Here is a 15,489-nt window from a genome sequence, read left to right on the forward strand (position 1 = left end):
CGTACACATGCACATATAATGAATGAACGTGAGATGTGAATATGAACGTGAATGTGAACGTGAACGTGAACATTGCGCATTGCGCATTGATTGATGTAAAATGAAACATTGATTACCATCCATCCATCCCACCTCCATCTTAACACCTAAAACCAAATTCCAATCCCAACTGAACCTGAGGCGTAACAGCAACGCTCATCCTCATCCACATCCACATCCACATCCACATCCACATCTACGTCAGGTATCACACATCTACCACGCATCACGTATTACACATCTATCATGTCTCACGTATCGTATCACTTATCACGTATCGTATCGCATATAACGCGTCACATGAATGATAAATATCCCCAACAAGTTTACACACACACAAACTGTCAGAACACCCTTAATATCATATTACACACACACACACACACAAGCGCGCAGTTGGGCCCTGTACAACATCGAAACCGAAAAAAACATATCACGATTCTTGCACACACAACGATTATACCCATCCCATCCCACCACCCTCTCATTTCATCTCCTCGCTTCGCCTCTCCTCTCCTCTCCTAAAATGGCATCGATCGTCGTCATAGCACTGACTCAGTGGGCGTTTGAACCGCTGGTACGCGCACAGCACCAGCGATTCTAGCGTACCCACGCACCACACAACGCACCACACAACGCACCACTCACCATCCGCCACCATCCACCAACCATCCGCACTCAGCGCACTCGTGCAGACGTACAGTCATACACGCGCTCCCACCGCGCAAATTTCACACCCTCCCAAAACAGTCAGTCCGTGTTCCAACAGCCTAACTGCAACACGCAGTCTAACACCAGGGTCCCAGGGTCCCAGGGTCCAGACGTCCAGTATTCAGAATTCAGAATTCAGAATTCAGGGTCGTGTGACCGCACGCTGGCATACGCATATACACACGCCTGCCTGCCTTCCCAGCTGTGCGGCTGGCTGCCGAGTCCCGAGTCCCGAGTCCCGAGACTCGAGGCCATGCATTGTTTCCTTACTTGTACTGGTGCTATTAATACTATGCATTGTGCTATTAGTGGTGCTGTTCGTATTAGTATTAGTATTAGTGGTGTTATTCCTATTGCTATTAATTAATATCAACGTTAGTGTCAGTGTTCATCTACCCGGTGCATCCTTCACGTATCCCTTCATCCACCCCTCAACTCACCAATCTCAATATCCTCCAATACACACCATCCCACCACCACCACCACCACCATTCCAAATCCAAATTATCACGATATAATTTCCCTGACAAAGTTTATCCCAAATCACACCCAAAGAGTTCCGAAATAACCACCTTATTCCCCACACCCAAAAATACGAAATCCCAAATTCTACAATTTCATACATAACATTCCCACAGCCCAATCGTACAATCGTACAATCGTGTCATCCCTACCCATTCTCCTCCCAGTATTTCCCAGGTGGTTGATACGCAGTCGTTCCCAGCCGTCTGCCATTTCCATTCAATCCCAATATTACCCATTAATTCCCAGCCGTTCCTAATTATCCAATCCCTCCCGATATTTCCCAGCCGTTCCCGATATTTCCCAGCCGTTCCCGATATTTCCCAGCCGTTCCCGATATTTCCCAGCCGTTCCCGATATTTCCCAGCATTGATTGCCTTCCCACGCATCACCACTTAACGTTAAAGTGTACCACATACACATACGCATACGCATACGCATGGACGGAGATTTACTAGACTTAGACGTAGACCTAGGCAAAGCAGCAAACTAAACCGGTGCAAAATGTGGGGTGCGGGATGCGGGGTGTGGGGTGTGGGGAACGATACGAATGTTAACCCATTTTTGCCAATTATTTTCATTTTCATGTTCATATCCGTTTTGTATTTCATCGCCGTAGTCGCAGCCGCAGCCGCTGTCGTAACCGTTCGCAGTCTGCTGGATAATCTCAACTTCAAATTCGAAGTCAAATGAATGGAATGAATGAATGAAACGTACGAATGAAATGAAATTAATATAATACAACTTCACTTCACTTCAATAAATAGAATGTGGCTCCTCTTACCACTTCACAAAGTCTGAATCACTGCACAAATCACGAATCACGAATCACGAATCACATTTCACCAGTCAATGAGAAACGATTCGCACACCGCATAGAATAGCAATACTCCGACGATCAATCGATTATAGATTCCTCGAGCATGGTTTCGAAGTTTTGGATGGGCTTTAAGGAATGGCTTGGTGTCCGGTTGGGTTTATGTTACACAAATACTTTTAACTCCAACTGTGTACCCTTGCCGTTACTTCAGCTCGCCAATTCGTGAAATTTGTCAATGTCCTCAATATATCACCATCCTCGAATAATAACACAACTCAAGATATCTAAACACCTAACCACATCCTAAAGTTCCATTCCTCCACCTCCATTTCCATCATCCCACTCCGAACCCCTCCATCAAAGTTCCCAAAATCACAGTATATAAATATACACACAAACCAAACTTAAAATATACCCAAGTAAACACTTCCCACTCACAGTCTCTCACCCATCCGACCAGCCATCCCAAGTTATTCTCAAATTACCACAAATACGGTATATAAATATACCCAAGCACATCACCACCATCAGCATACCAACAAAGGCACCTCCAACGCCGCCGTCAAAGTCAAAGTCAAAGTCAAAACTCAACGTCAACGTCACGCAATTCCCCTTGAGGCCAGGGTTTACCGCCGAGCGCTGGTGATCGGCGATCAGTGGCGAGTAGGATATCTGGTTCTGGTTCTTGATGTTTAACCTTGATTCTTACTGTAAGCTTAACTGTAGGCACGGTACAGTGAGCCAGTGGTTAAATACTAGAGCACTCATGAACACGAGGATAAAGATAGTTGATACAGCGACGGATAATGTTGTTGGTGAGACGAGATGGCCAACGCTAATAATATCAACGGTTGTTCTGGGTGGATAAGGTGGTCTATCATCGTCGTTGTATTAAACTTATTTAATTAATTAGCTTTGAGCGATTGAACATCGACAGCGTGTAATTCTGAGCAGACGAGACGAGACGACACGTATTTTGGTCCATTTGCATTTCTCTTCAATGAAAACATTGGAACCTGGAGGGCAATGGTCGATGCACTCGCACCATATACTCTCTGGATGACACTGCCGACGCCTTTGATAGTGCATCATACATGTACTGGAAGTTCACACCGATGACATCGGTATCTCCCCAATTGAATGAATATTTTCCTATGCTACAAAAACAGTGGACGCACACTCGTGTAAGGTACAAGAACCAGTTTTGAAAGTCACCAAAAGTGAGATATAACACACCGCACTCAATCCCACCCACAAGCGGTAACATACACAAAATCACACATACACCACCACCACTCCTTTCTTCCCTCGCACATCACATAAATTCGCACCCCGCACACCACTCCAGGTCCCATCCCACCACCCTCCTCCGGGCTTAACAATCCCATCGCATCATTTCCCCAAATAGAAACTCTTGGTGCCTCCCCTCGCTTAAATTGCTCTTGGTTCCTTAAGCCTCCTTGGACCTTCCTTGGGATGCGCACCGACTTGAGCCGACACTACTACACTACACAACATCATCCATCCGGTTCCGCCCCGGAAAATCAGCACACGCGGTGCCCAGCCGCCTTCGGCTCGGGCAGGGTTCCTCTGCTCATTAAAAGCATGTAGGTATATATTTATCCAGAGACATTGATTCCGTTCGAAGGGTGTGCGTACATACATGCATGGAACCATGTGAACTTTGAAATCGCGTGTCCAAACTATGAGCCAGCTGTTCCCACGCATCCTGGGAACGTCGATGTCGGCGTGTACACCATTTATAGATTCTCCCAGACTCAGAAGGCTGAGGAGGAGGAGCGGCTCTTGTTCCCAGGAATGTATGTCCGCGGACCCACAGAGTGGAAATATCAAATAGGTGTCTATTGTATTTTCATATACAAATCCCGCTTTATTCCATTTTTCAACTGCGCTTACAGAGTCCGTGATGTGATGTTGATCAAGGTACACACGGGCATGCAGGCAGTCGCATGTTACTTCCCACATATAGCATATCGATAACGATGATTGATTGCTGATTGTAACATCAGGTTGGATGCTGTTTGAGGGGCGTCATCTATTCCTCCGCATGCGCGCGCAGCAAAGTAAACCTGCAGTTTTTTTTATTCAACGCTTCATGGTAGAATAAGGAGGCGCAATCGCTGCGATGTTTACAACGCACTTGGCGCCAAGCGCCCACATGGACCCCAAATTTACGTACTGAAAAAGAATCGTTGAAGAATGTGTGCAAAGGCGTTGCGAAGTCCAAGGGAGTCGGAAAAACAGTTTGTTGTACTTCTATGTTAATATGTGTCGAAGACTTGGTGGTGAACTGTGATTTTGAGGTTTGATTTATAATATTGCGTACTGATTGGCAGCTAGTTGACGACTTGGAGGAGGTCGTCCCGGAAGGACCACTGACTCAGCTTCAATGACCGGGCATAAATAAAGCAGCTTCAAGTTACAGCTCTCATAAGGAGGACATACCTGTAACATGTTCTTTAAATTTCAGTCAGTCAAAGCACATCAACTTAGTTTTATCCTTTTTGATATGCTAATCTTACTTTTTAAGCAGCAAGTCAATCAAAATCGTCATTTCACCTGGGTGGTCGAGCGCCTTTTTATCACAAGCTCCATTTTGATTGTTAACAGCCTAAAAATAGACACAGATTCCGGAAGTCTTGAAGTATCGCTGTCACACAGGCGTGGCGCCTACCTATGGGGCGTATACATATAACCTATCTAACTTTCTCATACTCTCTTAAAACTCTAGTGATCGGCGTTTCTTTGGCATATTTTTAAGTCGTATATAGGCGTGGTACTTAGGTTCAGATACGAATTACGTTCCTCATTTTGGGGTCCTCACATCGCTGTGTAGTTACTAAGTTGGTAGTAGTACAAGTTTAGTACTCGGCTATGTATCATTGTATCAAATAGAGTCAAATGGAACTCCAAAGTAACTAAGACGACGCCTCAGAAGCCATCGGATGCTAAAATCAATAAATGTTATAGTTCGGTCAAAGCTCAGTCGGTGTCCAATCTCTTCCTACATGAATCACGTATAATGCTCAATAGTCCCCTATCATAACCGCAATGCTTGTCAATTGAAACTTTGTGAAAGATTCAAGAAGCTCACGGAGATGACAATGGGAATGCCGTCATCGGCGAATAGAGCCATTGTACGTTAACTAACATAATTTTTTGCTTTTCTTGAAGGGTCGACTGCTCCGCAATCCATCATCAGCAAAACCGCAAAAAGCATGCCATGCCATGTCGTGCTTGGAAACTCCCACGATAGTTGTTTGCGTCTGGATGGACTTTACGATGCGGTTTGCAGAATTGTCAACAGTGTCTACTAACATTTATTCTTCCAGAATAATTGGAGCATAATTGTAACATGATACCATTTATGTTACGTCTTGGATAGAGCTATACAATCTTTTGTACACTTTAAAATTTGGTTACAATCTTGTTGAATATAATACATGGTACCGGTCAAACTGTTAGTAGAATGCATAAGAATGTATGGTTGTCTAAATATTTGCAGAAAACCTTGGAAGGATCGTCCATATTGAGCACACAATACAAGAAATAGATCATTTTGGGGGCATGATTGTATCAAAGGTTTTGAATGGAGTGATCTTACGCACAAGTTCCAAGATAGATACAGTCATAAAAGAAGCTCAAATATATATGTATATATATAAGATGGTTTCTACTCTAACCATGCCTTACACGAGAGTCTAACATAGCCCGGATAATATAGACGTAAAGTGTGATCAGTTGAATGTGAACCTCGCACCATACAAATCACATTGACAACAACACACTTAATCAACGATGTCAAACACAAAAATTACAGATACAAGATAGCAAACGAAAGAGAATCTATAGCTCAGCATACCCTTCTGCCTCATAATCATCTGATTCCCAAGCTGCCTCGCCATCTCCAGGACCAAGATCATCAAGGTCAAATTCATTTTCTGCCCCCGCCTCCTCTGCCACAATTACCTCCGGGTCTTCCAATTCGCTTTCTGAATCCTGGCTACTGTTTGAGCTTTTATATCCCCAGTCTTCATCCTCAGTGTCTACATTGTCAATATCATATTCCTTGTCATGATTTAACGATGATGGCATAGCCTCAAGCTCAGACTGGTCACTTTCTGAATCTGAATCAACTTGAAGCTGGTTATCGCCTGGTTTGTATCCTGTAAACAGGTCACGAGCTTCAAAGTTAGGCCGAAGGTCAGCTGTGTATTCATTCGTTGCCTGGTGGCCGATTCCTCCACCCAGATACCTTACGAACATGTCGCGATCAACAAACCTAAAGAATGTCAATCGTATTTAGATCAGATTAATATGAAACTGTAACTTACATATTCACGTAGTAGTAATTCCAGTCTTTATCTTGCATCTTCTTTTCTCCAGAAACTCGCGCAATTGATGGGCCTAGTCTAGCAGTTGTGGTGCCATGGGCAAATGCCGATATGAGATGTGATCCACGTAGAATGAGAGACGGGTCCAGAAATCCGAATGCGGCCGATGAATCAGACTCAACAAATTGAAGACGATGCAAACGGCGTGTTTCCCAGCCTCCTACAAATGTGGAATCAAGTTCAAACCACCGGACCCATAGAAAGTCCATGCGGTGTACCAGATTTGACCTTGATTTTGGTCCGGTATGCTTAATGTCAACATGATAGACACCGAGTATACGAGCATAGGCAAACGGGTGTCCATCCAGTTCCTCATTACCCGATAAGACCATAATGTCAGCATGTGAAGTGGGATTCATAGTGTCTTGGCAACGTCGGAGGTCATAGGAAGTGTAGTTGACACGACAACGTTTATGTTTGTACATACGATCATGGATAATTCGGACGTGGTGCCGGTCTTCATCAGTGTAGTAGAGTGATTCATCTGAGTTGTCATCGTGGCCAAGTAAGCGGGACAGAAGATGGTCTTTTAGTTTAGGAACAAATCTCTGTAAAAAAATGAGCATTAATATTCTTGAAAAAGAATAACCGTGACAGACCGTCAATGCTTCATCATCATTATTGTCGTATATCCACTGAAAAATGTTGATCGGTGAGTTCTTTCCATTTGAAATGTAATGGTGGAGCTCTGGCAGAATGGGTTGTAGTGATTCGGAATCCTCAAATGGAACCAAATGAGTCGTAGCACCTCTTTTGTACTGATATTGTTGGGAAGAGAGGCTGCCGGCAGATTCACTTGCAGCATTTTTGACTCGATTAGCAATGCGTCGCAGTATACGTTCACGGCGTTGATGCCTTGTAATTTGATGTTCAAATTTGCGTCCTTTGTTTGTACGTGCATAGAATTTTTTGACACGTCTGTGCTCCAACTCTCCCTAAAATTGAAACGGTCAGACAGAAATATGTATGAATAATAAGACATACCGTCTGTGTTGAGTAGCCGCTCGAAGGCCCATACTGCCATATTGCCTTTAAATAGTGTCCCAGATGGTGAAGCTTGAAGGTAAACATGTTGAAAACCTTTGCCGAAGGCGCCGCCGTATTGGCTGTTGTTGAAGATGACGCCTTTCCTTTTCCTTTACTTTTTCTTGCACGTCTTGCCCGAGCAGCCTCTTCTTTTGGCAACTCTTTTGTGTCATATTTTGGGCAAAGCTTCTTGGAAAAATCTCGCAGTGCTTGTCCAAGACTACGTGTTGTTGCCTTAAGGCCTGTCAGACTTGACATGGTATGCATACGAAGCTTTGCGTAAGCATGCCACGTGCACAGAATAAATAAAAGGTCTTGAAGCATGGCATCGTGTTTTTGATTTGGAAGTAATCCTTCAAATACCGGCATTGAGCACTAGAAAATTATGCCATGAATCAGTACTTGGCATATAGATAATTACAGAGTGATAAATACCTGCAGAAGATTCTCATAATCACGAGCGGCCAGCTTTTTCATAGCGGAGGCATTAGTAGAAAATCGACGAATGGTAGATCTCCCAAATGTCTGAACTTGTCGGTATCTGAGCAAATATTTAGTTACAAGATCACAATCATGAATGCTAAACCACCTTTTATTAAGCTTTTGAATATAATTTTCACCACATGAGTAGAGTATTCGCATCAAATGTATAAAGACTGCTTTCCAGACGCCAAGTTCAAACTCATGCAAGAGATCCGGAACAAACATTGAAAAAAAATTGAATCCAAGCCCGAACAGTCTTGTTGAGAATGCATTCTACGAGATATATGAGCAGTGCTGTCAGTGATTTGACCCAGCTTAAAGAAAGAGAGACTTACTCGAGCAGGAACATATGACTCATCAGCAAGTACATTTTCGACACCTTGACTCTTGATAGAACCACCATATTCAAAGATCCATGAGCGGCTGGTTTCCACCTTTCTTTGTCTTTCTTTTGTATCTTTTCTTTCGTGGTTGCGTCTTTGGTCATCAGCACGTGTTCCGAGTGCGCTAACAAACTTCTTATAGATCGTACATCCGGTACACAGAGATTTGCCCAGAAATCGAATGGTTGCTAAAAGGACCCTGTAAAAGAATTGAATTGATATACTGATTTGGTAGGCTGGTATAACATTGACTCACTTTTCAGGATAATCTGCTGAATATGTAAAAAATCGAGGAAAGACACGGCGGGTAATGCCATCAGTGCACTTGATAAGTATGCCATTTTCATATGCATCCATAAATTCCCCGTCTAGCAGAAGGAGCCAGACCGCATGCATGAGATCACGCTTCATGTTACGGATTGTCTCTTCAGAGGCCGCCGCTCCATTGTATGCCTCCATGTATATATCTTGAAGGTTATCCGGGAGCTTTTTAGATTGGTACAAAATTGGTAAAAAAAAACAAACAAAAAGGCGATCAAATGCTTACCGATGGTATATAGGCTACATGATGAGCTGCAAAGTTGTTTGGTTTTGATCGAAAATATTGAGACTGATTGCCAAAATACAGATACAGAGGCCATAGTGAGGCATCGCCAAAGCTAGCAAGGTGTGTTGAATCCGACCACAGCATCATAGCAGCAATGCATGTTTCGATATGGACTGTTCCAGGTGGTGTGGGTTTCAATTTCCGAGTGATTTGCTCGTACTCGCCAAGAAATGCCTCAGAGTTGTATAGCTCAGTTATAACTCGCTCGGGCTCTACGTCAGGCGATGGCTGCCAAAAGAGTCGAAATGGGGTAAAGTGGAATTGTTTTGAGGTTGAATCCTTGAAAGCAGAGGTAATCACCTCTACCAGACTACGATGATAGACATTCGGCACTTCAAGAACCGGTGCTGAAGCTTCAGAGATGTGCGATACATTTTCGCATGGCATAGATATATTAACTGAAGAGGTATTCCACCCTCCTTCGGATGCAAAAGGAGACGTCTGTGCATCATCTGCATCGAGACGATCTAGCTCCCGCTGCACATTAAAGTTTTTGAGGTGAACTGGATTAAAGTCTTCCGCCAGAATTACCTCCTTGACAAGCCGGTCAAGCTCCTTAACAGACTTTAAGACTGATCCCGAGTAGAACCAATTGAAAAGACGGAATACTGTAGCATTCAAGAAGGGAGCAAATATTCCACCAGGATGTTTTTGGATGTCCTCGGTATTTTTGATGCCAAATGATTTCCACCAGCATCGATGCTGAGGATCTGAAGAAGTGGCAAGCCCAGGTGAGTCACAAAGATTGTCTATATCCTCATGTTCATCCACTTGCTTCGTTGGAATAATGGGATAAACTCGGAAAAGTCCAAAGTCATTGGGCTCAGTTTTCCGATATGAAATTGGGGTGTTTGACTCAGACTCTCGTTCGGTAGAAGGGAGAGCAGTAGTAGCAGCATGACGTGCTGGTGGACGAGGTGGACGTTTTGGCATATGGGGTAGCTGTGTTGTTGAATTAGGAAGCATGTCTGCAAATTGCCGTGGAAATTGTCGGACACGGCCTGATCGTGTTGGAGGTGGAATAAATGCTGGGGCAGGTAGATCGGGGGAATCAGGGCGGCATATGTCCATTGTCACATCCTCTGAATGCTCTGACTCGAGAACTTGTGGAGGGGGGGAGGGTTTTTTTGTGGCCTTACTTCTCTGGCCACCCATTTCACTAGATTCTGCCTGATTTAACAAGTTAGGAATGCAACTTGTAAGCACAATAACACTATCGTACCTCCATCGGACTCGCTGGCCTAGCCGCTGACTTGTTGATGGAATGCTGCAAGTTGGATTTCATTTTAAAAGCCTTTGCCGCATTTCGAATAATATGATTGGATGATATCTTTGTTGCGGCGCACTGTTTTCGATGTGCGGTAAGTCCTTGGAAGCCCTTGAAACTCTTGCTGCATCCATCGCAGACGACCATCACAATCAGGATAAGAACGATGACAAAAATTGTTTTCATTAAGTCGACTCGGAGTAAGGGACAATATGTTGCCCAAGGTGTTGCCTAGGTGGGGTACAGAAGGAACTAACTGCCCTAGCTAAAAGCCTGGGCAGAAGAAGAAAGCCACACGAGAAGTCTAGTGAGTGAATATATGAAAGCAGCACTGTAAACCGTGGTGAATCCAGTCAATAAGCACTAGCGCAGAAATCGTGCATCTTGATATTAAATCGGAGATTGAATGCTTGTTGACAGTGGCTGCGGTGCATGATGGCGCATCTTTCATCACACTTTTTCTATCCTCATCCCCCGCTGTAGATAGTGTCTATTACGCACGCGACACCTTTGTGAACCCAACATCGCCACCAAACGTCACCAGCTCACTGCACATTGGGCACGCGTCGAACGTTGCAATCCAGGAAGAGGACGTGCGCTAGAACTGAATGCGCAATTGCAGGATTCTTTTCGCGCCGGGCTTCCACCGTGCGGGCGTCTTGATGTAGATAGACGCAACACGACACATATGGCCGAGGTAAGAGTTCCTTCCTCTAAGAACAAGGTCACTGACAATGTTTTGTCAGCAACAAGGATGGCTGGGGTGCGCTAAAGAGCGTTGAGAGGGGTGAGCAACACTGAACCAGGTGTTGAATTGAAAGCTGACGTACCTTTACAGTCTCTCTCCTCTGAGATTACATGCTCCTATCGATCCACAACAGGCACTGCCAGCAACACAGCAGGAGCTGCACAAGACATTGCAGCACAACCCACCACAAGCCGGACAGAACAGGCATTGCAGAGCGGCTGGAGAGGTTGACTGCTTGTGAGGCGTGGTTTCCTATCAACATGCGCGCCATCCTTGTAGAACTAGTAGGCAGGATCTGATTCTGTGATTCATATTCTGCAGACAGCCAAGTATTTTTTACTGCTGTGGCACTGGCAGATCTCTATGTGTGAAACTGACCATCGTTTCTTTTCAGGTTTGCTGCTCTCACCACTCTAATTCAACCCAACAACCGCCTCATGGGCCTCAAGAAGCGCGTCAACAAGTGTATTTCCCACCTGCCAAGGTGGCCCCCACAACAATGTTTGTAGGCTTTTCCTTTGTTATTATCGTGTATTGAATGTGCTTTCTTAGACTATTGCTGCCATCGCCACCGCCCTCCTCCACGTGTCGAAGCCCAAGTAGAAACTCTACCCAAAGCATGTCATCGCCAACGCCCGTACACTTGCCGCTGCTCTGGTGTTCCACAGCTACAGACTGCAGACTGGCGGTACTGACAACCACCTCATCCTCTGGGATCTTTGCCCCATTGATCTTACCGGCAGCAAAGTCAAGAAGGTCTGCGATCTCATGGGTATCACAATCAACAGTACATCTCTATCCGTTCTTTTCACTTGTCTACAGCATAATCTCTAATATTTCTATCTTTGCAGTAAACACTGTTTCCGGTGACGTGTCAGCGCCTCAGTGACCTCATCCAACTACCCGTTCAACAGAGCGTGATTTTGCAAGACTGCCGCTCATTCGGTAATACCAAGGATCACCCCTGGGCTAGGGTTACCGTGTGAGCGGCAGTCAATCAAACACACTGCCAGGTACTTTGACTGCCCAAGTTTCCGGTGGATTCCGTCTCGGCACATCCGCGCTCACCTCGTGCAACATGAAAGAGGAGTATATCAAGGTCTTTGCCAAGTTTCTGCACTGCCCCGTGCAGCTCTTGCTCTTGCTCCAGAAGGAGGCCGGCTCGAAGCAGGACTGTGTCTGCGTTGCAACTGTGCCCCAGGACAGCCTCAAGAGATACAAGCAGGTGACGCAGCTCAGGGAGGAGGTCATCATGTTTGCCAGCAAATGGCTGCTCCCCGGCATCGATGTTGTGACGCTCACTAGGCATGAGCGTCTGCATGAGTAAATGCACAATGGGTGCTATCTCAGAATACCTATTGTCCATTTCGCTCTCGGCCCCTCTCTTGTCATCTTATTGGTCCTGGTTCTGGTTTTTTTTTTCTCAAAAGAAGATTTAACGATCAAACTCTTCACTGACTGACATGTAGATTTTCCAATGTTTGTTTTTTAAGATTAGAAGATACACGCCTGTTTTTAGATGGACTTCAACATTGTCTGGCCCCCACCCTTTGCAGCTTGCTTGCTTATATCTTTTTTATGTATTGCTAGTTGGGTTACGCCTTGAATCGTGTTTAACAATGACAACATACCGGAGCCAAATCAAGAATTGGCTGTTCAATGACATCATTTCACCGGCAGTGGTTCGTCCAAAATAGGAAGTAATGTCAACCGGAATATCCCGTGAGTAAATGCATCCGTGTTACTCCTAGTAATTTGGACTCACCGGATTCTCTCTTCTTACCCGCATAATGCCTCCACCCCCTCCAACTGCTCCTTCCCGCTCTGCTCACAGCGACAACGACGACAACTCTGAAGATCAAGAAGACCAGATTCTGCTTGACCCCAAGCGTACAAAGGAACTCAACAAGGCACTGGATGGCCATGGAAAGGTGAAGCAGACTTCGTTAGTCCTCTTTGTTACTGTCTCAGGTGCTGCTAAGTTTTCTTTTGAATAGGAAAATTCTTCGTCCCTACACATCTTTTGCACGCTTCTACACCCGCAGTGAAGATTTATTTGTCAATTGGTATAGCGTGATCGATAAAGGCTTTGCCGACATGGGTGGAACTTATGGAGAAAATATTACAGAAGAAATGGACGTATATGCATATATTTTTTTACTTTGTCTTTACTTACCACAATGTCTCTAGATTCAAGGTCAAATATGCAGGCGAACTGTCTACCTTTCAACGTATGAAGGACGACATCAAGTGTTTCAATATGGACATGCAGTATTTCCTCAAATATACTGATCGAAAGGATGATCTGGCGAAGGCGGTATAGTTTCTCAGCTTTGTTTTAGCATATATGGCGCATATACTTACTAAATCATATCTTCAGATGTTTGCAGCTTCTGGTGCAGCAAGATCCGAAGACATATCAAGCCTTACGGACAAAATCATTATCTATATCAATGAAGGCGACCCCGATCATAAAGTCCTCCCCGAAATTTCAGCAAAACTGAAGAAAAGTGAAACTCGAGGCTTCAACCACCTCGTTTTAGGCCGCATTTTGTGTCCCGCTCGCCTAGTACACCAGTTTGATGCAGACCCGGCAGCGTATGTGCCCTTCTTGTAATTTAGTGCATACATTCACACTGTCTTAGCTTCTTGCTCAAGCTTGCCGACGGAACAATCAACATTCTTCCTACCGATATGCCTAATCTCTTGTGGCCCTGTGATCAATATGATCCAGACCACACTGACTTCAAGATGTTCCAGAGTGAAATTCTCGTTATGGTAAGTTGCCTAGTTGTCTTTTTTCTATACTAAACATTTTGCAGGTTTGGAAACACATATTCACCTCTCCAACGTCAGCCTTAAAGGATGAGCCAGGTCAGACCAAAACTCGGAGTTCTCAAGCAAAAATGCACCACATGGAGTCGGTAACGATAGGCTCTATTGCTTACGCAGCTTCCATGGTTAGTGATCTTTCTTATTTTGCTATACATTTTCACTTTCTTTTAGTATCGCTATGTAATCTCTTCAATTGAAGACTGGCGGATCGAAGAAAAGCTTTTCAAGCGAGACAAATTCTTCCAACACATGGTTAAGATGTTTGATAATGATCCTATAGACGGCGATCCGGAGTGGGTGCAGGACACGTTAGAGTGGTGGAATAGGTATGTGGTGGTTCTTATTTATCTTTTAATACTTATTTGCTCCGTTGCCTACATGGCCGTCCAACAGTCAAGTCTTTGGGACTCCCCCGCACTGGGTTGACCAGCCTGAAAATCTCTCGGCCCCATCAACTTTGTCGGTTGTCAAGGAACAGCGTCGAGCCCGTCAAGCCGCTAAGGCTCAAGCAGCTCAAGTCGCTGCTAAGGCCAAAGCAGTTGAAGCAGAGAAGGCAAAGGCTCTCCAAGTAGTAAGTTATGCTTTTATTATTGACGCCCTTATTTCTCATCTGTATAACTACATGCAGCGTGGCAATAACAATCGTAGTAAACCCCCACCCCCTCCCAATCTCCGTCGACGCAATTCTCGCTCAGTTTCTCCGCAACGGAATCGCCAACGTCATGGCCTAACATCTCCCCAACATACTCGACGGCGCAATTCCCGCTCAATGTCTCCTCCACGTGGCCGCCAACGCCAGGGCCTGATGTCTCCTCAACATACTCATCGTAATCGCGACTACGCACCTCGCCAGGACCGTGATCACGGCCAAGCATCTTCTCCTACCCAACATGATTTCTCTCCTCAACAGAGCTCTACTCGATCATATATGTCAGCTCGAGATCAAACTCAGAAAAATAATGCGGTGTCCGGTGACCATTGGGCCTTTTTAATGGAAGATAGGGACTCGGATGAGCACGAGGGAGTGGAAGACATGGACATGGATGGAGAAGAGAACACGGACAGGGTTGAGGTGGATGAGCTGGCCAACGAGAGTGATAATAGCATGTACGTCCCCAAACACGCTCGACACCCATCGTCCCAAACTATGCGTGGCTCTGGATCTGCATCGCCAGAGCCTACTAATAAGGCACCCCTGACTCGACATCAACAACCTGGCCGAAAATCAGTGGTCAAGCCTGTATCGTTGAACCGTGGCCCAAATAAGGAATACCATCAATCTCCCTCTGCACGCTCGACAACTCAAGCTTCTTCAAGATCGAAGAAAACCCTGTCATCGCCTTTTAGGCAAACACCCGTCTTCACTGAAACTCGCCACAATGCTCGTCGAGCTGCCTCTGAGGCCCGATCCTGATACTACTTTAGTATACTTTTTTGTGATTCGATTGCGGACACTGTCTTTAGCTTACTACCTTGTGAACTTTCTGACCGATAATGAAAATAAAAGAGTTTTCTGCATTAATTTGTGTGGTATACTAGAAGTGTAACCCAATCAATATTCAACCGGACAGAAAACCTCACAAGCTTTCATCGCAAAGTACTCAAATCCATTTTCAGGTAAGATGGGAGATAG

The 15,489-nt window shown here is 44.9% G+C and overlaps 2 protein-coding genes across 2 annotated transcripts; one reads left to right on the plus strand and one right to left on the minus strand.

Annotated features, from left to right (window-relative positions):
* Nucleotides 1–5,959: 5,959 nt before the first annotated feature.
* JR316_0010685 (uncharacterized protein) lies at nt 5,960–10,420 on the minus strand (the record flags this gene model as incomplete). The annotated part of the gene is made up of 10 exons (XM_047896350.1): nt 5,960–6,395; nt 6,448–7,055; nt 7,107–7,442; nt 7,492–7,908; nt 7,969–8,074; nt 8,123–8,289; nt 8,352–8,598; nt 8,656–8,885; nt 8,947–10,176; nt 10,229–10,420. 10 exons carry the CDS (start codon nt 10,418–10,420, stop codon nt 5,960–5,962), a joined length of 3,969 nt encoding a protein of 1,322 aa, XP_047744395.1.
* An 861-nt stretch (nt 10,421–11,281) lies between these two features.
* On the plus strand, nt 11,282–12,348 carry JR316_0010686 (Serine hydroxymethyltransferase 6; the record flags this gene model as incomplete). Its single annotated transcript, XM_047896351.1, has 3 exons — nt 11,282–11,305; nt 11,625–11,808; nt 12,053–12,348. 3 exons carry the CDS (start codon nt 11,282–11,284, stop codon nt 12,346–12,348), a joined length of 504 nt encoding a protein of 167 aa, XP_047744396.1.
* Between the last annotated feature and the right edge of the window lie 3,141 nt (nt 12,349–15,489).

Source organism: Psilocybe cubensis, chromosome 10 (assembly GCF_017499595.1).
Source record: "Psilocybe cubensis strain MGC-MH-2018 chromosome 10, whole genome shotgun sequence".
Lineage (NCBI taxonomy): Eukaryota > Fungi > Basidiomycota > Agaricomycetes > Agaricales > Agrocybaceae > Psilocybe > Psilocybe cubensis.